The sequence below is a fragment of the Stenella coeruleoalba genome, assembly GCF_951394435.1.
Source record: "Stenella coeruleoalba genome assembly, chromosome: 1".
Classification (NCBI taxonomy): Eukaryota; Metazoa; Chordata; class Mammalia; order Artiodactyla; family Delphinidae; genus Stenella; species Stenella coeruleoalba.
This window is the reverse complement of record NC_137169.1, coordinates 107738320-107763517: the sequence shown is the minus strand read 5'-3', so window position 1 is coordinate 107763517 and position 25198 is coordinate 107738320. Positions and strand designations below refer to the sequence as shown.

Here is a 25198-nt window from a genome sequence, read left to right as displayed (position 1 = left end):
AATCAAAAGCACAACTGGAGAAGTTTGCCCTAAGGGGAGGGCATGTTGTCTGAAATAAAATGAGACAATAATTCACTGAGAACAGAGGACTTGGGAAACAGGTGAAAGATGTATAACCAGCTATGAGAAATATGCTAAGTAGCCAATGTGCAATAACTAAAATGACTAAGTAGTCTGAAACATTGCCAAGGCTGGGAGAGGACATGGTTTTGATGGAAACTGTGACAAATCAGAAACAGTAATGCATGGAGAAGGGTAGACGTAGGTAAATTCACAGACTTCAGTTTTGCCCTTTGATGACACTGGGTAGCATACATTTAGCAGCTGCAGGTTTTTGAAGAAGGAGGCCCAGCATCTGAGGGGACTTCCCATTCTGACAGTTCTGGGGCACCGCTTCCTCTTCAAAACTGGCAACCACAGTGGCTGTTCTGGGCTTTTGTGTCCCTCCTCTGGCAGCAGTAGATTACATATGCATTTAGCCACAAGCATCAACAGCTCCCAATAAAGCAAAGAGCTACCCCAGAGCAGTAGAACCTGCTAGTCTGGGCCAGCTGGAAGGTTACAAGAGTGAGAGACACGAACAGAAAGATACTAGTCTCTGGGCCTGAATGAAAAAACAACCCAACTCTGAACCCTGTAACTGTCCCAAGGGTGCTCCCTAGGAAGATTGCAGCAGAGAGTCCCTTTTCCTCTCCCACAGGACGTATATTGTCCCATCCAGACTTCTAATTTGGTGGAGCTCGGGTTCACAAACATTCCCATCCCCTTTCTTTCCTGCAGCTCAGAGGATAAATATTGGTATTCGAGGCAGAAGGTTTCAATTTCCCCCTGTCAGCAAACTGTTTAGGTATAAAATTTATTTAATCAGAAAGGATTTCTCTTCCCTCAACACAAATTCACACATTAACAGTTTAAAAAGTATATAGAGAGACATATATTTACACAAATTAGAAACTACAGTCTCAAGTCCTGCATTAGGGATTGAGAGGATGGACATCAGGAGCAACAGAAGGGTGGCTTCTCATCTGTTGTAGGTCTCCCATGGTCATCTCTCTGGTCATGGTGGGTAGACCAGGAGGGGATGGGGTACAGCTCCAGTCTGATGGCAGAGTTACTGGCAAATTGTGGCAACAAGGCCCCTCTCCAGATAGTTTCTTAGGATCACCAGGGATGACAGGAGACGCTGTAGTAGTAGATGGAACTGGAGAGGTTGGGGCTGAGTGGGTGAAGGGCTGTACTCCATGCTGGAGGAAAAGGATGACACCGATGCTGGTTCCAGTGCCTAAAGGACCATGGCTAAAGGAGATGGTACCTGGGGAACTGAGAGGGGGATTGCAAATTGGAGTAGTGTGGATCCAAGTGAGGTTCATAGCTGGCCATTCAGTGAGGTGCCACGGCTGCTTTGGTTTCAATATTAGCTGTCCTAGCTGTGTCTGGTCCATCTTTTCCACAGAAAGTGCAGGAGAGGAAGCAGCTGGATAACTGTGGTGGCCTGGAGAATGCTAGGGACAGGGAGAAAAGAGAAAAAATTATATGAGAAAGCTTTCAGATTAACTCCACCCGGTTGCTTAAACATTTGCTTTCCTTGGGAACTCTGTAATGCTAACATACCTTGTTTTATGCAATAGATAATTTCCTGTCAGGCCATGATTAAGTAAAAGTTTTAGTAACCAAACTGTACTTTCATTTACTTAACAAATTCTTGTACCACACACTATATAGGCGCTGGCTATTCACACGTATACAAAATAAAACAAACAGTCCCATAGATTCTCACTATTTATAAACTAATTTATTTTAGAACTTCTTTCTAAAAAGTCTATTTTTAACTGGAATCATCATTTCCCAATTTCTGTATTTTAAGTTCTAATTTCCTATGTTGAGTTCCTTAAGAAGTGTAGATTAATATGCAGGCAAGATCCTCCTGCTTATGTTTATGTATTAATTTTTTAATTTTTAAAATAAATTTATTTTATTTATTTTTTTGGCTGCCTTGGGTCTTCGTTGCTGCGCATGCATGGGCTTTCTCTAGTTGCAGCGAGCGGGGGCTTCTCTTTGTTGTGGTGCACAGGCTACTCATTGTGGTGGCTTCTCTTGTTGCGGAGCACGGGCTCTAGGCGTGCGGGCTTCAGTAGTTGTGGCACTTAGGCTCAGTAAGTAGTTGTGGCACACGGGCTTAGTGGCTCAGCGGCATGTGGGATCTTCCTGGACCAGGGCTTGAACCTGTGCCCCTGCATTGGCAGGCAGGTTCTTAACCACTGCACCACCAGGGAAGTCCCCCTGCTGCTTTTTTTGTTTTTTAAATTTATTTATTTGTTTATTTTTGGCTGTGTTGGGTTTTCGTTGCTGCGTGGGCTTTCTCTAGTTGTGGCGAGCGGGGGCTACTCTTCGTTGTGGTGCGTGGGCTTCTCATTGCGGTGGCTTCTCTTGTTGAGGAGCACAGGCTCCAGGCACGTGGGCTTCAGTAGTTGTGGCACGTGGGCTCAGTAGTTGTGGCTCGTGGGCTCTAGAGCGCAGGCTCAGTAGCTGTGGCGCACGGGCTTAGTTGCTCCGTGGCATGTGGGATCTTCCCAGACCACAGCTCGAACCCGTGTCCCCTGGGTTAGCAGGCAGATTCTTAACCACTGTGCCACCAGGGAAGTCCCCTCCTGCTTATTTACAACTCAATTATTCCCACAGCAGTTGAAAACAAGGACTGTCCATTAGCTACAGGAAACATTCCTCTCCCTATCATTTGAGTGCCCCCTACATACTCTATTATTTGAAGGCACAGAAAATAGGTCATTCCACACTAGATCTAAGAATCTTTTCAGGGACTTCCCTGGTGGTGCAGTGGTTAAGATTACACCTTCCAAGGCAGGGGACATGGGGCCGGGAAGATCCCACATGCAGCGGAGCAACTAAGCCCGTGCACCACAACTACTAAGTCCGCGTACCACAACAACTGAAGCCTGTGCGCCTAGAGCCCGTGCTCCACAACAAGAGAAGCCACCGCAATGAGAAGCCCGCGCACCACAACGAAGACTGGCATCCGCTCACTGCAACTAGAGAAAGCCCGCGTGCAGCAACGAAGACCCAACGCAGCCAAAAATAAATAAAAAAATAAAAGAATCTTTGCAACACTCTCCTTATGGGTGCCCCATGGGTGCCTTCACCCCTCCCAGTGATGTACTTCTTGTGACCAGTCCTCAAAACCCATGCTTCCAGAAGGATACAAGGGTACTTGGGAAGGAGTAAAAAGAGGGAGAGGGAAAGGGGTTTAGGGGCAGCAGAAGAGAAAAGATTTGCAGAGAGAAGCTGAGGAATCTTCCTGCATGATTCATTTGGCCAGGTAAAAAGCATTCTGTATCTATGCAGAAAGCAGATAAGCTACAACATGAGGAACAGGGCTAAATTCCATGGAGTTCCTTGAGATGATCCAAACAAAATAGAACCCCCAAACACCTAGGAATCAAGACAATGAAGGAAGTTTAGGCATTCCCTTCCCTGAAAAGAAAACTTGTTGAAAAGATCCAAAAGAAAATGCAAGAGGGAGCCCATTTCTGCATGTACACTTCATTTCTTTGGTTATTTCCCCACCTTTTCCTCAGGTTTATAAGTTCTCACCTTGGTCAGCTGACTATGCAATGATGACTTCTGGGCAGCTATATGAGGAAACCAAGTCTTTAACATTCCTTCTACCTGTAGCAGGGTTCCGAGATAACGCTCTCTGTGAGGAGAAAAAAAAAGCCATTAGGTGTGAGAAAAGCAACAGGACAGGACTGGAGATAGGTCCTTTTTTATGAAGTACTGAGGAAAGAGCTCTTTTATGAAGTACTGAGGAAAGAATCAAGGGGACTTACCCCATCTGTGGCTTCTGCAAAACACCTACTATACGCTGGATCCTGTCCATTGCCACGCTCTGCTGGAAACTGCTCAATCCTGGGGTCAGGAAAGAGAAAGATCAAGGATTGAGATTCAAGAATTTAATCAGGTAAAGGAAAGACAGAAGGGGTTAAAATGGATTCACCTAAAGAAATTGTCACAGGAGAAAAAGCTAATCATCCAGGCCCCAAACAAAGACTTAAGAGAAATACACATTCAAAACATATTTTGAGAGACAGAGAGATGAATGTAGCTCAAATGAATACAAGTAATCAGACAACTACCTCTCTCAAATCGACCCATCTTCAGTCCATTCAGTAGGTCTGTGAGAGGGGGTATGAATCCTCGGAGCTCTTTACACTGTAGAAAAACAGGACAAAGGGTATGAGAAGACCAAGAACTGCCCACACCAGTACTTATTCTTCCATCTCCCAATCTGAGAGCCAATACTATCCTCATGGGGTCCTTACCAACCAACTGGGTGCTAAGCCACTTGGTCGTATCTCCTTTCCCCAGCTTTCTCTTACCTTCTGAGCAAAGAGCAGGTCTCCTTCTGTGGTACAACCCTGGATGTTTAGACTGGTCTCCAATTCACCACCTCTTGATCTTTTGACCCCAGATCCTGACATAGAAGAAGCCAAGCCCCGCTGTTCCGAGTGAGATGCTGTAGGTTGCTTACTGGAAACCTTGGGTCGTTGCCTGCAGCGGATAGGACCAGGGCTGGGCCGAGAACCTCCCCTCTGACCAACAGTGTCTGGCCTGGGGCCATGGGCCCACTTGTCGTCCCTCTCACTATCGGAGGGGAAGCCAGAGTCACTGTTCACTGGGGAGGTGGAAAAAGAGGAATAAAGAGAGTAGGAAGAAACGCTAGATGGAGAATCCATGGGTTCAGAAGCAGGGGCTGGAGAGCAGCTCCCGGAGTACCCAAACATCGGGACCTGCAACTGAAGAGCAAAGAGAGGGAGTTTGAAACCAGAATCTGAGTATTAGGAAATGGACTGGGAGACTAGGGTGTACTGTCTGCGATCATAATATCTCCTCCCTCCCTCCCCAATATTACCTGTCTCAGGGACAATTTAAAAAGTCATCTTCCCCACCTCCTCTCCTCCATTAAGAACCTGGATTGCCTCTCTGGCCTCCGCAGAGCAGCTCTTAGCCTGACACAGACTCTTTTCCCTTAGTTCAGAGTAAATATAATGATTTGACACCTTTCCCCGGTTCGCCTCTTCTGGTCTCATCCTGACCCCGTAGTGAGCCTCTCTACCTGAGATCACGCCACCGGCAAGCTGGAAATCTGCGGCACCCGAACCCACCTAGGGACCCGGCAGCAACCTCCCTCCTCTTGCCAATCTTTCTGATCAGGATCCCTGCGCCGGACCATCTCTAGTCGCGCCTGCCACGTGATGCGATCCCTCTCAATACCAATATCCGCGTTGAGTCCCTAAGCCCACTCCCACCGGGTCTGATCCTGCTGCGCGGATCGCTCCCTGACCTGAGTCTCCTCACCTGTGTCGGTCGGCTCAGCCCAGGCTGTCTCCAGCTCCTACTCCGACTGTCGGGTCAGGGCTACCCACCTCCGCCTCCCTCCCACTGGGTCCCGCCCCTTCCCCCTCCCAGACACGTGCAGCTCCGCACGTGCCTTCCCCCGGCGTACACAGACCTCGCAACCTCATTGGTTGTCTAGCCGGTGGCACGTGACTCTCGTTACTGAAGTTCACATTCCATTTGCTACAGCATACAGGGGCTCGGCCAATAAAGAGGCAGTCAGGTGACGATTGGTTGGAAGGTAAGCATTCCGTGCTCCGCCCCTACATGCGGCTAGCGAGGAGGACCCGGTGATGAGAGAAGGAGGAGGATGGAAAAAGAGTGGAAAAGAAGGGAGGGGAGGAAAAGGGCGGAGCCTGTGGCTTTAAATAGGATGGTGGTGTGCCGGAGCCGCGCAGCTGGAGTGTGCAGACTGGTTGTGTGACCTAAGGAGTGCGCATTGAGATGTGGGACTCTTGGCTCTTCCTTGAGAACCGACCCCTCTGCCCCCTCTTTCAGCGCCTCCGCTCACGAGTGCAGCACGTGGAAACGATCAGCGACTTGCGTCTGCAACGTGTGTGAGACAATGGATGTGTGCCACTATGTATACTCTCCCCCTCTCGGCGGCCCAGCTCTCGTGACTTCCCGGTCTCTGTTTCACCCTCCCCTCCTCCTCCTTCTCCTACAAGTTGGGTGCCTCCTGCCCTGCTGGGTGAGGAGGGTGGGGATTGCTGCCGAGAACACCGCGTCCTCTCCCCGGCTCCCGCTGGGGCGGCTCCACCAGCCCTTTCCTTATGTAACCCGCCACGCACGTTACCAGCTCAGATGCCAGCCCGCCACGACTCCAGAGGTCAAAGCCCCGCCGGGTTGCTCCTGACTTTTCTACCCCGGTTCCCCGGGCCCTGCGCCTTAGTTCTGTGTTTCTTAGCACAAGAAAAGGAGAGTGGGTAGGTCTCTGATCTCCTAGATTATGTACTTGTCCAGATTCAGTTTCTTCATTTGTCCTCTGGAGAAGATTTGAAGGACGGAGGGTGGCAAGTCCGGAGTTTACTATTCACTGGCCCTTGCAGTGCTTTGTTTTGTTTTGTTTGTTTTCTTTTGCTGTGCCAGGAGGCTTGCGGGATCTCAGTTCCCCAACGAGGAATTGAATCCGGGTGACCGCAGCGAAAGCCCGGAGGGCTAACCACTAAGCCACCGGGGAACTCCCCCTTGCAGTATTGAGAGCACAGTGGAGAGAAGGGGACAGGACCCAGGGATTGTGGGCTGATTGAAGCTATAACATCGAAGAGGCCGCAAGGGGGCAGCCCAGTTCTTTTTAGGGTCGAAGGATAAAAGGAAAAAAAAATTTTTTTTCTTTTTAAAGTTTGTCCCTGGGCTTCCCTGGTGACGCAGTGGTTAAGAATCCAACTGCCGATGCAGGGGACACAGGTTCGAGCCCTGGTCGAGGAAGATCCCACGTGCTGCGGAGCAACTAAGCCCATGTGCCACAACTATTGAGCCTGCACTCTAGAGCCCGCAAGCCACAACTACTGAAGCCCACTCTAGAGCCCGTGCACCACAACAAGAGAAGCCACCGCTATGAGAGGCCCGCGCACCGCAACCAAGAATAGCACCCGCTCGCTGCAACTAGAGAAAGCCTGCAGCAACAAAGACCCAAAGCAGCCAAAAATAAATAAATAAATTTATAAAAAGAAAAAAACAGTCTGTCCTCGAATGCCTTAATTACTAACTGAAAAGGTACATAGTTAGGGGCTGGAGGGGGGAGATAAGGGGAGGAGGGTGTGAATTTTAAAAATCTATTCTAAGTAGTTTTTGATATTTTACGTATGTTTAACAATGTGCTTATTTTATAAAAAGGGTTCCACTTCAACTTTCTTTCTCCAGATATACTGTCTCAACACCATATATGATAAAGCAAAACAGTAGAATTAGAGGGAATTACAGGCTGTGAATAAACCTGTTGTTTGTGGGTGTTTTTCTCCATTCTTCCCAAAATTTCAGGGTTTATTTTTTCACAGCCCTAATAATTCCCTCTAACTCTACTGTCACCTAACTCCCTTTCTAATCTACCCTTCACACACCTATATCCTGGTGCTCTCTTCAGTGTTGCAGCTTTAGAACTGACCCTCATAAAGGAGTAGAGAGTAACCAGATTACTTCATTTATTTATTTAATCTTCCATTCTCCTCTTCCCAAATCCCCATCCAATGAGTCGTAGCAGCGTTCCCTCTCCTAAAAAAAAAAAAAAAAAAAAAACAAAAACAACGAAGAAAGGGAAAAACAAAAAAACAGGGTCAGGGGACTCAGGAAGCCCCTCCCACCTCTATGGAAACCCCCCAGATTTCTTATTTTGAGCTAGATTTCCCCATGACATCCACTACATGTGTCCCCCTCCCCTCTTTACTCCTTCCTTCTGCTAAACCCTTCATGCCCATAGTTATTTAGATTACCAACGTAAATTCCTTCCCTATAATACAGGTTTCTCTTCCTTCCCCCTTTCCACATCTCTCCCCTACATTAGGGAACCACCCCCACTTCTGCCTCTTGACTCTGCCAGGTTGTAGGGCCCCTCCCATTTTGCCCTCTAGCACCTGAAGAGCCTTAAACCAGGCCAGCTTTGATTCCTCGAGGCAGACTGGAAACCTGGAGAAGTTTCTTCTCCATTCCACCTGCTTCTGCTCTAGGAGGTCCTGAAATCCTCCCAGTTCAGAAAGAGTAATGACTCTTATGACAAAGGCCTTTGCCTCAACATCTCCTAAACCTCCTTAAAGTTAGATAAGATTTTTCTATATGTGATCCCTCTTTAAGCAGCTCAGACAGAATTGACCAGGCTGGAAACACTAGCCAGAGATACTGGTAAAATTGCTTCACAGACTCCCCCAAGGCCAATGGCTGCACTCTCACCTTCTACATGAAATACATCCCCCCCTGAACGAGGGCCCAGGACAGGAGGAGTGCACCAGGACTCTGCAGACTGGATACAGCATTGTTCAGATCTGGACTCTGCTAAAATACAGACATCCCCTCATAGTAGGCTAGTGTCACCCTTCCTACTGCCCACCTCCCACTCTGGAAGGATAACCATCTCTTTACACCAATCTCTGTCTTCTTTCCTCTGAGCTTAGAGAAAGATCCAGCCCTCCTCCCCATCACTATAAGAAGTCCTTTCCTCTGTGCCTTTCAGCCATTCCTGACCATACCAGGGAGACCTGACTCAATTCAATGAGATGTTTTCTGTTTTGTTTTTTAAGCTATGTGCATGACACTATACTAGTCACTGTGCTAGGTGCCATAGGGGGGACATAAATATAATTAAGACAGTGGTTCTGTCCTCACAGAGTTTACAATCTAAAGAGAGCCTACTATACACTTTAAAATATTTATCTGTCCTTGTCAAGCATCAGCTTTCCATTTCTACTAAATCTTCCCATCTGTGTTCAACTATATTCAGACTGCACTTTGATCCTGTTGCCCTTTCTAGCTGTTGCTTCTCTTTTTGCATTACCAGATTTCTCAGATGGTTGGTCTATCCTCTCCCTCCACTTCCTCACAATGTATTCCCGCTCTAACACCACAAAATCTAGCTTTTGCTACATCCACTCAATTAAAACTACTTTCTCTGTGATTATCAATCACCTCCTTCTCCTTGGCCTCTTGGTAGCTTTTGATTGATTGTATTAAGCTTTCTCTTCTAGACTTTAAAAAACAAATTTGGCTATCTGCCTACCTCTCCAATCAGCTCGTCTCCATTTCCTTTGTTGATTCCTCTTCTACTAACTACCGGCACAGTCATTGGCCTTTTGGTCTTCTGTGTGTACTGGCTCTAATGAGCTCTACTTTTGTGACTGTGACTTGGCACTTAGAACTGTAGCACTGACTTAATTCAGCTACCTTTATGACACCCTCATAGGGCTGTCATTATAAATTCAGCTTGGCCAATACCAAATTTATAACTTCACTCCTAAATCATTTTAATCTCCCACAGTTCCCATTTTGGTCAACCGTTTTCCCAGATATCCATGTTTAAAACTTTTAAGTTATTTTAACTCTCTCCTCATTTATTGCCCATATGAAATTATCACTGGAGCAAGGCATTTTCTTCAAAATGTTTCTTATTTTTCTCCTCTCCATTCAAAATGCCACTTCCCTAGTCCAGACCTTTAATGGATTGTTTCTGGAATGATGCAAATCTCATGAGTCTCTCTCCACTCCACTGCATCCTTCATACAACCAGATAAATCATTTTTCAAAAATACCACTTTCATTGTGTGTTTACCACACTGAAGAACTTACTAGGCTCCCTATTGCTTATAAGTCTGAACCTTCCCTGATACTTCAGACTCTGTAATTTGGCCCTATCTTCCCATATGTGAGATTATCAAGCAAATAGTTGGAGCATTGTAAATGTTATTTCTTAATTTCCCACATACCCTCTCCTTCAGTCATACTCCATCCACTAAACATACCCTGCTTGTTCTATCCCCCTTGTCTATGCAGCTCTTTCACTCTTGGAATAACTATTCTTCCCCCTAATTGCTTTCATCCTTTCATAACCTCCTGCCAACCAAAAGCTCACCTATTCTTCAAAGTGTATTTCAAGCATAATTACCTCCTAAAAGTCTTCCAGACAACTTCAGCCTGTGCTATCTCTCTCCTTCCACAGCCTAAAGCACTTGTTTGTCATATGCTGTCAAATGTATATGCAATTTAACATTGTTACAAATCTTTTCATTTTGTTTTAAATGTTTCATAAGTGTAAACTTGAGTTTTATGAATACTTTGAGGACAATAACAACATCACAGATTTCTTTTTCATCCTCATCAGCAGCAGCAGCAGCTCTAGGCATAGGTTACTTACACATTAAATACTATTCAACTGAAATTTAACTGCACCAAATCTTCCCAGTGTTCTGTATACGGGTTAGTATTAAATCTCAGTGAAAGAAATGATGGCCAAGTTGAGATGAACACCTGCATTGTAGTACTAGTTATTTGGCTCCCCCATCCACCAAAGCCTCCCTCTGCTGCACGTCACCAGCTCTGGGATCTATCCAGGGTAAGGGTTGTCTGTCTCCCCGCCCCCCCCCCTTATCCCCAATCCACTCACTGGTTCCATTGTCACTGGTTTCTCTGTTACAGGCTTCTGATGGTCTGCAGGGTCTGTTTCACGACTAATGGTAGTCTCTACTGCTTCCATTACCTCCTTATCCCACTTGTTCTGCCCTCAGTAGGATTAGGAAACACAGAGTTATCACTGCCTCCATCCAACATCCTCACAGATTTTCTATTTAGAGTTCTTTTCTCCTTCACCACCTCTTCTCCCCCCTTCCCATCCCCCAAGACTTAAACTCAGGGATCTTCCCTACTTCATGTTTGCATGGATTATGTACCCATCCCATTCACCATTTCCCTTGACTCAAGGATTGCTCCTCCCTTTCAGTGTCTTAGCAAACCTACTGCATTCTGGCTTCATCCCCAGCTTTGGTTAACAAATTTGTTTTGGGCTCACTACCTAGTTTCACTTCACCTAACTAATTTTTATTCCTGTTTGTCACTTACATTTCAACAATGACCAGTTTCTTTTTAACTGTTACCTATCCTGATCCTCCTAGAGGGTCATGTAGATATCACTCACCAGCCTGTTCTCTGACTCAAACATAGAGTAATCAACAGTGAAGTTTGCACCAAAGTCATCTGGGGAGGAGAAAAAAAATTAGTAGTAACAAAGGTAGCACTAGATCTGGAAATGAGAAGAGGAAGAAACTGTTCAGAATACTTCAATTTGCTCAAGTTGTAAAATTTACTGGTATAATTCTAACGAGCTTTTGATGTTAAAATGTTTGTGAATGTGTATGCATTTATATTTTCAATCTGGTGTCTAAAATCATGTACAAATTTGAAAAATTTCTAATTTCTAAAGGCTTGAAAATCACTAGTTTGAGACATAACATCATGAGCTTGATAGTCTTTGCTCATAGCCACATTTCTTTCTGACCTAGTTATACCATTGTAAAGGAAACGTCAAAGTGTCAGAACTGAGCATCTCCCAAACCTCTCTCCATCCTGCGAAGGGTCAGAACCTTATACATACTCACCATAGTTGGGGGTGACTGTGTAATAATAGACCACCTGATAATAGTCATCCTCTTCCAGTCCTTCTTCATCCTCATATTCTTGTCCTAGGGGGACAAGGACTAGAGGTCAGGGGGCATCTGGAACTCCTTAGCAATAGAAGGACACCTGACGTTGACCTCAGCTCTATCAGTTTCCTTTCCTTCTGCCTCCACTCTACTATCTCCCTGCCTCTGTACCTCTAAACCTTTCTCAGTCTTCTGGGCTCCATAACTCTGATGAGACCTGTTACACTGTGCCCTTTCAATCCGGGAACTCCCAGAAGAGAAAACGGGTCCCTTCACACACTGTAACCCAAACTAAGCCTTAAAAAGGTAGGAAGCAGAGAGACACCAGAAATTAAGACCTCCAAATCCACTCCTCAGTATGCTCTAGACTTACTGTATTTGTGAGAGATGTTCTCTTATCAGTGTCTCCCACAACTAACACACACACACAGCCTCTTGGACTTGGGCTTTAGTTCCAGTTTCAATGCTAACTAGTAGAATATCTCTGAACAAGCCAGTTAACATCTGCTTTCTTAAAATGAGTCAGCTGGACTAAATGATCCATCTGCATTAGTTTTTCTTCCTTTCCAGGATTAAAAATATGTGGCTTGGACTTGACTGGGTCAGGAATTCTAGGCCTCCTGCTAAATATTTCCCTAAGCTCCTTGAATGCTCTCTCTTAACCCCAAGCAATGACACAGAGTCTGGAGGAAAAGGAAACAATAAGAGCACCTGGCAGACTGGGAACAAAGGAGGGAAGGAGCCAAGCTACTTTTGGGACCTTGTCCCTGAAGGCAGACAGTACTCACTATCGAAAAGCCACCCCTTCTGTGTCTTTACTAATACAAAGTTTTTCTCCAACTCGCTGGGAAAGAAGATACCCTGGCTTCCCTTGCTAGTTTCAGACTGCCCCACCTTCAAAGAGTCCACCTCTCTCCACTCTCACTTTAGTCCTTCTCATCTTGTTCAACTCTGTGGTTATGGTGAGCTGAATTCACTCTTGTTAGGACCTCCCCATGGCTGGGGCTCCATCCCCATCAGCTGTCTCTTCTTTGACAGGACTATGCTCTCCTCCCCTTTTCCTGGCCCTAATTTCCAGGTTTCCCCTCTGCCCCTGACATCTAACACAGTTGAGAAAGTGTTATCACTCCTTATTGAACTGCACCTCCCACCCTCTCCTCATTTTCTTTTCTCCCACCCCATTTATGGTAGAAGACCTGGCTCAAAAGCTCAGAGAGAGACGTGTACTTACCCAGGATGAGTGGCACAGCAAGGATGGCTACAAAGAGGACATCCATTCTGGATTCTGCACTAGTGCCTTGAAAGTAAAAAAGGAAATTACAGCGTTTCCCACCAAACTTACCCCGCCTTCTGCCCTCCTCCAAAGCAGGGAAGGAGCTGCAGCAATCTTCTCCCAGGGGGGGAATTCCCCGCCCACTTGCTTACTGACTGGGCCATCAGTTACTACCAGTGCGGTCCTCAGCCACAGCTACCCAGATCAAGAGAGGCAAAGTGAACTTTGATGGAAACATGTTCATTGAGACCCTCTGGCTCTAGACTAGATCCATTCAGGCCTCCTGCTGCCACTTCCAGAAAAACAAAACAAACAAACCAACCCACAAAACCCCCCCGCCAAAACCCAAACCAAACAACAACAAAAACCCCAGCCTACCAAGGAGTTTCCCCTCTCACCTACTTTCCTTCCTTGTTCCCAGTCCTCACAAAAAGCTCACCCTCCCTCTCACTGTCCCTAACTTACTATCACTATCCAGAGCTGCCCTTCTCTCTGAGGCTTCATCACAATCTCTTTCTTCACAGTCAAAATATTCTTAGGAAGGGATGAACATTTTTTCTAGACTGAAAATAGTCTCCCTTCTCTGCGTGTCTCGGACTATGAAGTATGGGAACAATATCAACATCATTGTCTGACTCTCCAAGCACCTGCTGCATTGCTTCTGATTTCAAAAAAAAAACAACTTTCAGTCAAGACTAGTTACTTCCTCTCTGCTAAGTACTGATCTCACCTCACTTCTTTCTCAACTTTCTGCACACAGGATGGGAAAAGGGAGGAAGCAGGTAGTCTCTTTCCCTGCTGTATATGCCACACCCCTTCTCCCACTTTCAGTCACTTGGTATGTTCCCTTCATTCTAGCCTACAGGGGTGGAGTTCATCTTATCCTTCTCTCTGCTTTTATATTTCCCATTTTCATTCAATTCAATTTAGAAACATCAAACATAATGTATGTGCTAGGCACAGTGTGCTAGGCCTAGTCTGATAGGCAATTCAGGGTTCAGAGGCAAGGGAATAAGAAAAGAATGCAGGTATTTTTTTTTTAAGGGAGTTAATAAACATCCATTCAACATCTACTATGAGTCAGACACTATGCAAGTCTCTGTGGAACTACCAATGAACAAGATAGGTTTGATTCCCGTTCTTAAGTCAGCAAATGCTGTGGTAACAGCTCGAAGGAGAGATGAGAAGAGTTGTCTTATCCCTATCTCTTCTGGATTGCTATGCTCAGAAGCAAGACAATAGAGTCTTGAGCACTGGCCAGGATGTTCCCACCCTCTTAACCTTATTGGGGGAGGATTTGCATGGTGACTTCTCACGTACATCTATATAATCTATTCCTTCAGCTCCTTTCCAGAATTTCCTGGAAAAAAATGGAAAACTCTTATGTGGCTGTACATCTATGCATTGCCATAAATCATTTCCAGGAAGGAAAGTAAGCCTGGTTCTCTCTGAAGAATTTCTATAGATTTTTTGGGTACTTTGATTACTCTCTCAAGAACAATATTCCAGTTTCCCTCACTTTCCCATCCTGGTACTCTTTTTCCCAAACATCCTCCCTAAGGACTAACCCCACCTGCATCCAAATGAGGATACAATACCCTCTTCTCATACTTTAACTTTCTTTTGCTCTAATATGCATCCTCTGCGCCTTCTCTTCCCCCATCCTGAGGAAAAGACACTACTGAGGTTCATTTTCAGAAAATAAATGGAGGAAGTATGACATAAAAGGAACTGAGTAACTTGGTGGGCTAGTGGTGGTGGGGTGTCATTTTCCAACTCCATAGCTCGAATTGCTTTTTACAAACAACTTCAACTCCCGATTTTAACTCAAAATCCCCTCTAACCTTCCTAACATTGCTCTCCAGGCTCCTTTTACTTCCCTCTGATTCTCTTGTCATTATGGATGAAGGCTTCATTAGCGATACACTGTATTGCATGCTTCCTATACTAGCCTGTTCAAAGAGCTCCTACTTTTAAGTGTAACCTTCATCTCTTAGGCAGTAGCTCTAGCTCATTTCCTCTCATTCAAGTAAGAACAATACCCGTCCCTATCTCCCTGCACCCTCTATCCTGTGCTTTCTTTGTATTTGTCCTTTAGGTTCCAACAGGATCTTCCCCCCTCTGCAGCTCTTCAAGAAGCGTAGGATTGCTACCACCCTGCCCCATAAAATACCGAAAGGGAACAGCGACCAAAGTCGAACCGAACCAGGAAACTGGGCTCGGGCCCAGCCCACATGTTTAACCATTTGGAGCCACTCCCAGGGCCGAGGTCCAGGAGGAGGGCAGGACTACAACTCCCAGCACGTCGTGAAGCCACGCCCCCGCCTCCGCAGCTCCGCCCCCGCGGGTTCTCCATTGGCCTCCAGGGGGGTGGGGATTAGATGGGAGGTGGCCATGGGGCCGCGGCAGGGGTTTGTACCCTCCTCGGCTTCCGTAGAGGAAGTCGCGCCGACCTGTATCTGGGGTTTCGGTGTCCCCGCCTTCCCGGGGGTCCGGGGTGACATTGCACCGCGCCCCTCACGGGGTCGCGTCGCCACCCCACGCGGACTCCCTGGCTGGCGTGCTTCATCCCTTCGCCTCTCTTGGCCGGGCCCCCACCTCGCCCCTAGCTGCCCAGCCATGGGGGCCGCAGTGTTTTTCGGATGCACTTTCGTCGCTTTCGGCCCGGCCTTTGCGCTTTTCTTGATCACTGTGGCAGGAGACCCGCTTCGCGTCATCATCTTGGTCGCGGGGTGAGTTAAGGGGTTGGGGAGACGCGGGAGGACGCCGAAGAGAGAGATCCAAAAGGGGCTGGAGGAACTGGGGCGAGCTGGGAGCCTGAGAGGGGGAGACAAGTCGGAGGTGAAGATTGGAGAGGGTCGAGTCAGGGATCTGGGTGATTCGCCCTTTCCCGCAGTTGGTTTCCGCCTTCCAGAGATCGCACAGATTCCTCCTATACTCCTCCTGCGACGTCCGAGGAGGCCCAAGGCGAAGACTTGGAAGGGGGCTGTGCTGACCTCGGCCGGCCTTAAGGGAGTATCCAGGAATGGATACCTCGCCCTCCTGTCCTCCTACACTCTGGCTCTCATCATTCTGAAGACTCTTTAATCAGATTTCTTACCCTTTCCCTGCGTTCAGATCCCTACAAACTCCCTTGGTGGAGACACCTATCCTATCTCCTCCCTGTCTCCCTGGACAATCCGGAAGTCTAACTTCCACTTTTTATGCTGCAGCCTTGGTTGGTTCCCCTCTTTGATTTCCCTGGTTGCCCCCTACCCTTGCTTGTCTGATTGCCTTTGTCTTTCCTCAGGGCATTTTTCTGGCTGGTCTCCCTGCTCTTGGCCTCTGTGGTCTGGTTCATCTTGGTCCATGTGACCGACCGGTCGGATGCCCGACTCCAGTATGGCCTTCTGATTTTTGGTGCTGCAGTCTCTGTCCTTCTACAGGAGGTGTTCCGCTTTGCCTACTACAAGCTGCTTAAGTAAGGAGTTGGGGTGGTCTGGAGGGGAGAAGGGCAGAAGACTGAACTATAAGTGGGGCAGCCCTGGGTGGTGGTTTGAACGAGGAGGTACTAAGGGAAGATATTAGAGGGGAAGGCGATTCCTGCCCTCCCTCATGTTTCCCCTATCCCACCCACCCCACCCCAGGAAGGCAGATGAGGGGTTAGCATCGCTGAGTGAGGACGGAAGATCACCCATCTCCATCCGCCAGATGGCCTATGGTGAGCCAAGGGAGAGGGACTGGAGGAGGGAGTTGGACACTCCTCTCTCCCAGGGAAGTCTCTAAACATCCACATGTCCTAAGCGGCTTCTTGTTTTTCTTCATACCTGACTTCCAAGGAGAGGTGGTCTGGAGGGAGAGTAGGTGTGGGGGAACTGTGACTGGGAATGGGGAGGGATCACTGGTAATAAGGCTATAGTGATCTTTGACATTGATGAAGCCCTCCCTCCCCCCCAGTTTCTGGTCTTTCCTTCGGTATCATCAGTGGTGTCTTCTCTGTTATCAATATTTTGGCCGATGCACTTGGGCCAGGTGTGGTTGGGATCCATGGAGACTCACCCTATTACTTCTTGACTTCAGGTAAGGTCCACTTTCTTTCTTGCCTCCATGCCCCATTCATCCCTGACCCTGATTTGATTTATTGGCCTTCCCTGGGAGACTTCTTTGGCTCAACATCTCAGGAGGCTGGGAGAAGATGAGGGATGTATCTCATCCCCATCTCCCTCCCTGCAGCCTTTCTGACAGCAGCCATTATCCTGCTCCATACCTTTTGGGGAGTTGTGTTCTTTGATGCCTGTGAGAGGAGACGGTACTGGGCTTTGGGCCTGGTGGTTGGGAGTCACCTACTGACATCGGGACTGGTGAGTTGGGGACAGGGGCCTGAGTTAGAGAGAAAAGAACTTAATGGTGAGTGGGATGGAGGGGAAATATATTCTCACTTCTTAACATTTAAAAACTTACCTTGGGAGGAGGCAGAAAGGTGAGTCTTTAGACGTCTCTCACCTCAGCATCAATTGTATAACCTGCTCGGGGATGCTCTAGGGAGGAGTTTGAATGGATTAGTCAAACTAACGCAGATGGCCTGAGGTGAGCAGGAGTGGCAGAAACCTCTGAGGGGGCTGAAAAATCACAAATGCCCTTAACTGTGATGATATCGGTGTTCTGAAGGACTGGGAGATTCGAGTGAGATACCTGGGGGAGATTTGGGTCAAAGGCACAAAGAGAATATGGGGATTAGAGGAAGAATCTAACCTCTTTTCTACTCTTTCCCCCATCCCCAGACATTCCTGAACCCTTGGTACGAGGCCAGCCTGCTGCCCATCTATGCAGTCACTGTTTCCATGGGCCTCTGGGCCTTCATCACAGCTGGAGGGTCCTTCCGAAGTATCCAGCGCAGTCTCTCGTGTAAGGACTGACTACCTGGACTGATCGCCTGACAGATCCCACCTGCCTGCCCACTGCCCGTGACTGAGCCCAGCCCTAGCCCGGGTCCATTGCCCACCATTCTCTGTCTCCTCGTCGGTCTATTCCACCACCTTCAGGGTTTTGCTTTGTCCACTCATGACCTTTAGTCTCTAGGCTTTACCAGGAGCAGTCTGGGTTCAGCCAGTCAGTGACTGGTGGGTTTGAATCTGCACTTATCCCCACCATCTGGGGACCCCCCCCTTGTTGTCCAGGACTCCCCATGTGTCAGTGCTCTGCTCTCACCCTGCCCGAGACTCACCCCCATTCCCCTCTGCAGGCCGACGGCAGGAGGACAGTCGGGTGATGGTGTATTCTGCCCTGCGCATCCCACCCGAGGACTGAGGGAACCTTGGGGGGGACCCCTGGGCCTGGGGTGCCCTCCTGATCTCCTCGCCCTGTATTTCTCCATCTCCTGTTCTGGACAGTGCAGGTTGCCAAGAAAAGGGACCTAGTTTAGCCATTGCTGTGGAGATGAAGTCAATTGGAGGTTCAAGGGTAGATGAGCTCTGAGTTTCCCAGTACCCCCTCCCCAGACTGGATATCTTAAGTCTTTTTCTCAGGTCTGAGGGGAACCATTTCTGGTGTGATAAAGACCCCCAAATTGCCTTTTTCTTTTGAAGTGGGAGGAGGGAGGAAGTATGTGTTAATTCTCCTAACCTCCTTGGACTATATTTTCCCTCCTCAAATTGCTCCTTATGGCTGGGCTTATATCTATCCAGCTTTCCCCTTGGTCCCAGGCTTTGGGGGAAAGGAAGGAAGTGCATGTTTGGGAACTGGTATTACTGGAACTAATGTTTCAACCTCCTTGACCACCAGCATCCCTCCTCTCCCCAAGGTGAACTGGAGGGTGCTGCGGGGAGCTGGCCCACTCCAGAGCTGCAGTGCCACTGGGGGAGTCAGCCTACTGTGACATTGCAGGGAAGGAGGGCAGATTTTTTTCTAGTTTTTAATTGGGGGATGTGGGGGGGGCGGGGAGGTTTTCTATAAACTGTATCATTTTCTGCTGAGGATGGCGTATCCCATCCTTTTAATCAAGGTGATTGTGATTTTGACCAATAAAAAGGACTTTATAATTGTGGGGGAACTTGGCTTTAAAAGGAGGGGATAACATGTTGATTGAGGTTTCTGCCCTCTCATGTCTCTTTTCCAACCTCCCTCCTAACCTGGCAACCTCTCGTTCCCTCCAAGCATAGCTTCGATACAAGGGCAGAAATCTGGGCTGGGGGTCTAACATGTCAGAAGCTCTGGGTTAAGCATTTTCCAGCAGTGGATCTCCCCTTCTCCAGGATTGGGGTAAAAGGAGTTACTCACCCATTCGTCCTTTTCCATACCCTTTGCCCACCTCTGCCATCTGAGGCATTAAGGAATTCTCCCATTCTCAAGAGCCCCCAAAGTAAGGCCAGAGGCGGGGTCGGCAAATTTAATTTCCTAATATATTGAGGGAAAAAAACATAGCAGCAGCAACCCTTTTTCCTAAGGGGAGATCTTGTACTATATCTCGGGACAGGGATACAGAGATGAGGGGGTGGGGGACTTTGGGGCACATCCCCAGCTTCCCCTACAACTAAACACAGTTCACCCTCTGCATTGTCAACATAGGGCTGTCCTTATCTACGTGTTTTGAGAGGCTGAAGGTTCTGTTCTTCCTTGAATGAGAGCCTGTCCATACCTCTGTGTAGGGGCTGTCTGGAGGAAGGAGGGATGTCAGCCTACTCCTACAGTATTTTCTGGCCAGTCCCTGCACCCCACTTTAGAAGCTCCCTGATAGGCGAGGGGAAGCCATCTGTGGTGACCGGGAAGGAGTCTATGCCTCGGTGGCTCGTGCTGAGGTGAAGACCACACTTTTCCGGTTTCCCAGTCTCTTCTTCCTGAAAGGGAGAATGGTTCGTGGAAATGGCTAATGTCCTAGGCGAAACAGATTCGAGGTGGAGTAGGCGAATGCTTTTCAACGCCAAAGAAAAGACTGGAGGAATGGAGAATAGGAACTCACCGAATCTTTCTAGCAATGAAATAAACAGCCAGCAGAAGGCAGAGACAGCCAACCAGGATTCCCACTCCCAGACTCAGCATTTCACCTGGGAGAGATAAAGGTGGAAGGTGTCAGCCTAAGACTAACATAGATATTGAGCTTTTCCCTAACTCACTGAGGAGAACCCTACCCTGCACTCCACCCCTCGATACATGGGTAGGCCTGTCTTACCTGTGGTATACAAGGATCCCACTGTAAGGGAAGAAAACTTGGGTCAGTGAGACTAGATCCCCACCCCAGTTGGGAGTAGCACACTGTGCCAGTACTCGGGGTTGGGGCATGGTTCCCAGTCCAAGCAAGTCCTGGAAATCCCTTCCCCTGTTAGCCTTCTTTTCCTTCCCAGGGGTTCCCTAGTTCCTGCCATTGAGTCCCCCAGTTTCCCGTCTCCTTTTCTGAACCCTGTACAGTTACCTTGGATGAAAGAAGCAAAGACCGTTCGCTGATTGAGAGGCTGGGGGGCTCGGTAGTTCTGTACCAGGAGCTTAGAGGGCTCCTCTTCCGTGGAGAACAGTGTCTCTTGAAGCTTTTCCAGCTGAGAAGTAGAAGAGTGGGATTAAGGGACAAGTGGCACTCGCTCTCGGGAGTGGGAAAGGGTTTGAGGTTACAGCTATGTCTGCTGTCTCACCTCTCCACCACTCACCTGTCCTATTGAAATCTGGGCCCTTCGACTGAAGACCGTCCAGAGCACACTCTGGTAGCAGGGCGGTGTGGTGAGCGAGCCATTGTAACGGAAGTACTGCGCCAGCAGTGGGGGGAACAACTCTCTCAGGTTGAAGGGAGGCACTGAGGTCTTCTGATCTGGGCAAGAACAGACTAGGACTCATCTCCCTCTCACTGCACCCTCGCTTACCTAGACAGGGCTCCTAGAAGCGAACACCCTACCTACCTCCGGCCCCAACTCACTGCCTCGTTCCAGGCCTCTCAGGCCTTTTTGAGAAATTTCCCTGAAGCCTAATTAATGTTACTTTGTCTTAAGATAGCTTTTTAGGGCTCACCTTTATGCCTGATTTCATGCAAGTGACTCAGAATGTGTTCATAAGCTGGATTCTTAGTCTCACCCACCTGTATGGGGAGGAAAGGGTGAGAGAGTTCGGGATGAGTCCATGTTTGGAGTAAGACACTTGTGTATAGGATAAATAGTCAGAATGGGTTGCTGACTTGTCTTGGGAGGGCGACCAGCAGCACACATGGGCAAAATAGGACTGAGGGATGCAGAGGAAGTGGAGAGAGACCAAGGAGGGATTGGGGGCCACTGACCTCAATGAGGATGCCCAAGACAGCCAGGCCCTGAGGCCTCTGAGCAGCCTCACTTAAGCTTTCGTAGGAATCAGAATCATAATGTACGATGTGGAGCTGAGGGAGGGGAGAGGGAATTGAATCATTTAATGTTTCTCCACCACCCCCTCCCAAAAGCTTTTATCCTAGCCACCACCACCACCTCTAGCACGCCCTAAATCTGTCCCACAAAGCTTGCCCTTTTCCCCCAAGTATGACTTTCCCCAGTTTCCAGATCCTTCCTTGCCCCTGGCACCGACAGTGCCTACCACTGTGTCCTAATCCAGGCTTTGCTCCCTGGTACCTCTGCAGCTGTGGCTTCGCCATTGATCTGGTGCTCTGACCCCCCCAGGGATCCTTTCTGACCCCAGTGCAGGTGGAGCTGGGCAGCTACGTATTTTCGGGGAAGTCCTTCCAGATACAGGGTTGGGGGCAGAGAGAGTTGCACTGTGAGGGAAAGAGAGCGAGTTAGGGTTGGTGGACGAATGTGGATACGTTCCCACCCCTGGGTTGCCACCACTTTGGGGAGATTTGGCCAGCCTTTTCTGTCTCCCTGCACATCACCCACTTCTTCCCATAGGCCACTGCTTTTCTTTTTTCTTTTTGGCCGCGCCCTGCGTGCGGCATGTGGGATCTTAGTTCCCCGACCAGGGATCAAACCCGTGCCCCCTTGCAGTGGGAGCTTGGAGTTTTAACCACTGGACCACTGGCTGGAAGTCCTAGCCACTGCTTTTCTCGTAAAGATCTAGTCAATGCCATGATGCTAACCCACCCATAAAGCTTGATCTTACACATTCAGTTCCCACCTTTGGCTACAGGAGCCTGATCCCCATTCTCATGTCTCCAAATTTACAGATGAAACCTTCTGAGAATTTAGAAGTTAGGAGAATGCTTCTTCACTTCTGACTCCTAAGATTGGAACTGGAGCTTATATCTCCTTGGAGGCCTGGTCTTTTTACCTGTGTGGCCATTATTGTGCAGGTCCAAAGGCTCGGTGCCAGGCTCTTCATATCCATGGGGCTGCAGAGGTAGCAACTCAGGGTCAAAAGTCACACTGCCTGTCTGAATGTTGATGGGGGACTGGGCGTTGCTTCCACACTCAGGGTAAGAGGCTGGCCAGTGGTCTTGACCATGTGGACCTGGTGGGGGTTACCACAGACATCTGTCCTGTCCTCCAGCCCCTAACCACCCTTCAGCAACCCTTCACCCAGCTTTACCCGTGTGGAGGCAGAAATGCACTTCTCTCCACCCCAGATGAAGCCCCCAGGTGTGCGGGGCTGGGTGAGCAAGGAGCCCCTCCTGGACTTGCTGCTGCAGTCCCTTCACCTACGCAGAGGCAGTGATGATTCCCCAGCTCTCCTGATGAACGGGGAGCAGTTGCTTTTACTTACTTGTCTTCTTGTTGGAAGACAAGAAAGCTAAATGAGAGGAAGAGGGGATGGATAGAAAGCCCGCATACCCAGAAAGGTGGGATTTGAGTAGGAGCAGGAAAACTGGGGAAATGAAATGGTCCTAGAGAGGTAGGGTCTCCTTGGGGCCCCCCTATCAGGTGGCCTTAAGATTCAGATCTGCTGACTTTCCATCATTCACTTCTTGCTTTCGCACTGGACCTTGCATTGACTCTGGAATTCGGTTTAAGTTATTAATCAGAAACGCAAAGGAATCGGGTTCCACCTCTGCCAGGGTCACAAACTGTCCTGCCGACCTCTTCCTCACCCCTGACCTCAAGCTCTGTCCCAATTCCAGATTCAGGTGGGGGTAGGATCCATCAGGATAGAAAGCGAGCCAGGAGGAGAATTGGCAGCTAAGCTTATGGCGCCTTTCTCCACCCAGTTCCCTTTCCACTCCAGCTCCCTCATTCCCGCGCAGATTGACTGAGGACATAACTGGCTTTTCTGCTGAATCAGGGTGTGTGGGATTTGATTGTTAGAACAGCGTCTAGGAATCATATATGTGAAAGCTGGGGCATGGGGAGTCGGGGAAGGAAGGAGCTAGGGTGAGAAGCTGGAGGAAACCTCCCAACCCACGTGGCTAAGTCTTCCCGCCAGGTGAAGAGGTCCCAGTGGGAAAGGGGTGTCGGTAGGCCTTGGGTTCTGCTCTCACCATCATATGTCCAGTGTTGACCTGCAAGGCAGAATAATTTGAGTTACAGCCAGCGCAGCCTGGGGCAGGGCCCTCCTCCACCCCGCCCCCCTTTCTCCTCCCTCTGCTCTACCACTTCCCAAAGGAAGCCCTGAAACTGGACACCTCGGTGGAAAGGTCGAGGGTGGGGGGGGGCCCTATTTAAAATCACCAACCAGGCTGTGCTTGTGCTCGCTGAGTAAAGGGGGAGGAGAAATGAAAAGAGATAAAGCCAGGAGACTAAAATTAACCTGGATCCAAATGTGCAAAATACCCAACCCTCACTTTTCTACAGCCTCTGCCAAGCCAATCTAACTCTTAGAAGATGGGGCTGAGGTGACGGTGTAGGGTTTGGAAGAAAGGGACTGGAACAAAGAGAGGGGCAAGGAGTTCAGCGTGGGCGGGCAGTGCTGCTGAGGGGAGAGGGCCATTATTCCTTTGCTTGGAAGCATTGCACGAAAGAAGGCACTGAGCTGTGAATTAACATTTAAGTTCCTCCTCTGGTCCCAGGAACTCTAAAGGAAACTTTCCCCATCACCAGGAACCTCTGCTCCCTAGATTCCCAGATGGCTGGGGAAGGTGGGAATCGGGCAGGGTCCGCTCCACGTTGAGGGTAGTGGGTGGGCACAGGCCGCCAGGCTGGCAGGGACAGGATGAAAGTGAAGCGTTGTGTGTGGAAAAGGGCACTGCCAGCTGGGTCACATGCCAGGCTCTCGTGCAGTCCTGTCTCCAGCTAAAAGGTCGGGGGCCTGCTGGTCCAGCTCTCACCCAGGGCCAAACTGCTTCAAGGGGAAAGGGAGGCCTTCCTGTGGGTTGTCTCTGCATTATTCAAACTGCTAGAAACTTTGGAGAAAAATTCTAACTTCCTCCCTGTCTCTCTCTCTCTCTCTCTTATTCCCTTAAACAAACCCCTCAGACTTCTAAGATATCCTTGATCTCATCGTTGGGCTCTTCTCCTGGCCCATCCCTTCGTTCAGACAATTCTGAAAAGCAGCGCAAGGGAGGGCTGGAGGCAGCCTCTCACTCACCAGCTCAGTGGGACACTTCAACAACTCGAATTCCCTGGTTCTGGGCAGGCTGAGAGCCTTGCCCTTCCCCTCCCACCAAATCCTCAGCACAGTAGTTTTACATCTCTTCCTCCTTTTCCCCAATTGGTTCCTTTCTCCTCAGGTGCAATTTACAACTCTCCTCGGCTGGGTGCCCCTCACCATCATCTTCTTTGTGTTCCCCTTCTGCCCTCTAGATACCCCCCTCATCCTGTTCTTCCAACAAATTTTAATTACACACCTGCTATGTGCTAGGCACAGGGATCACAAAAATGAGGGCTAGGGGTTCTGGGGACATTCCTGGAGCACCTCGGCCTGTTCCCCCTCAAGAGTCCATCCTCCTCTCCTGGGAGTTCCTGAAAGTCCTGTGTAAATTGTAAAGGGCCCAAGAGTGTTGACTGTTATTGCTACAGCTTTCAGGAAAAACCGGGAAATTAGTCGCCCCATAGAACCGAGAAGGGACTTTGGCCATGAGGTTCATAGTCAGGGATCAGGGTGTGAGTTTGGCAGGAGGCAGGAGTATTCCCCCCACCCCATCAGTCCTCTATCCTTTCACTCCAGGCCTCTTTGGCTCCCTAATTGGATGAGTTTGTAGATAAAGAAGACCGGAGGGTTGCCTGGGACCAGGGCAGCGGGGGAAGGAGCTCCGGAGAGAATTTGCAGCCTGCAAAGTGACTCCCGCAGTGTGTGTACACATCCTGACCCAGGCTAGTTTGCCCCCATCCCCACGAACAGCAAGGCTGGAATGGCAAAGGGAAAAGAAGGAAAGTGGTCTCCTCCCCAGTCCTGTCTTTTCCCCTGCATCCCTGAGCCTATTATTCCAGCCCTAGGCTTCCTCTTACACTCCTCCTCCTCCATTAAGCATGCATGGCAACATGTGTACATCAGCACACACAGACATACACACAGACATCCAGATGTACCTACCCCCGTTGGCAGCCAGGGTCCAAATCACCTCTAGCAGGAGCATGAAGAACAACAT

At 48.8% G+C, this 25198-nt stretch overlaps 4 protein-coding genes across 9 annotated transcripts; 1 reads left to right on the top strand and 3 right to left on the bottom strand.

The window, feature by feature from the left end:
• Positions 1–831: 831 nt before the first annotated feature.
• On the bottom strand, positions 832–5447 carry CIART (circadian associated repressor of transcription). Of its 2 annotated transcripts, XM_079940667.1 has the most exons (7): positions 5371–5415; positions 5178–5257; positions 4392–4808; positions 4149–4224; positions 3843–3921; positions 3607–3709; positions 832–1502 (listed from the first exon to the last, which is right to left on the bottom strand). In XM_079940667.1, exons 3-7 carry the CDS (start codon positions 4794–4796, stop codon positions 975–977), a joined length of 1191 nt encoding a protein of 396 aa, XP_079796793.1. In that variant the 5' UTR covers positions 4797–4808; positions 5178–5257; positions 5371–5415; the 3' UTR covers positions 832–974. The 2 variants fall into 2 exon arrangements, with proteins under 2 accessions (XP_079796793.1, XP_079796792.1); XM_079940666.1 differs by lacking the exon at positions 5178–5257 and having other exon boundaries at positions 5371–5447.
• Positions 5448–7351: 1904 nt separating this feature from the next.
• Positions 7352–12926, bottom strand: LOC307191437 (uncharacterized protein C1orf54 homolog). 3 transcript variants are annotated; one of them, XM_079931552.1, is made up of 6 exons: positions 12760–12926; positions 11484–11567; positions 11024–11082; positions 10496–10606; positions 8293–8394; positions 7548–7620 (listed from the first exon to the last, which is right to left on the bottom strand). In XM_079931552.1, the coding sequence occupies exons 1-5, from the start codon at positions 12803–12805 to the stop codon at positions 8296–8298; spliced, it is 399 nt and encodes a 132-aa protein (XP_079787678.1). In that variant the 5' UTR covers positions 12806–12926; the 3' UTR covers positions 7548–7620; positions 8293–8295. The 3 variants fall into 3 exon arrangements, with proteins under 3 accessions (XP_079787680.1, XP_079787678.1, XP_079787679.1); XM_079931553.1 differs by having other exon boundaries at positions 8293–8391; XM_079931554.1 differs by lacking the exon at positions 8293–8394 and having other exon boundaries at positions 7352–7620.
• Positions 12927–15199: 2273 nt separating this feature from the next.
• APH1A (aph-1 homolog A, gamma-secretase subunit) lies at positions 15200–18702 on the top strand. 2 transcript variants are annotated; one of them, XM_079927906.1, is made up of 7 exons: positions 15203–15533; positions 16091–16261; positions 16428–16501; positions 16738–16860; positions 17014–17141; positions 17562–17685; positions 18023–18222. In XM_079927906.1, the coding sequence occupies exons 1-7, from the start codon at positions 15421–15423 to the stop codon at positions 18085–18087; spliced, it is 798 nt and encodes a 265-aa protein (XP_079784032.1). In that variant the 5' UTR covers positions 15203–15420; the 3' UTR covers positions 18088–18222. The 2 variants fall into 2 exon arrangements, with proteins under 2 accessions (XP_079784033.1, XP_079784032.1); XM_079927907.1 differs by lacking the exon at positions 17014–17141 and having other exon boundaries at positions 15200–15533; positions 18023–18702.
• Positions 18703–18857: 155 nt separating this feature from the next.
• On the bottom strand, positions 18858–25198 carry CA14 (carbonic anhydrase 14; the record flags this gene model as incomplete). 2 transcript variants are annotated; one of them, XM_079922890.1, is made up of 11 exons in its annotated part: positions 18858–19613; positions 19736–19820; positions 19946–19966; positions 20186–20306; positions 20415–20572; positions 20770–20836; positions 21032–21127; positions 21354–21496; positions 22009–22188; positions 23153–23173; positions 25144–25198. In XM_079922890.1, 11 exons carry the CDS (start codon positions 25196–25198, stop codon positions 19550–19552), a joined length of 1011 nt encoding a protein of 336 aa, XP_079779016.1. In that variant the 3' UTR covers positions 18858–19549. The 2 variants fall into 2 exon arrangements, with proteins under 2 accessions (XP_079779016.1, XP_079779015.1); XM_079922889.1 differs by lacking the exon at positions 19946–19966 and having other exon boundaries at positions 20180–20306.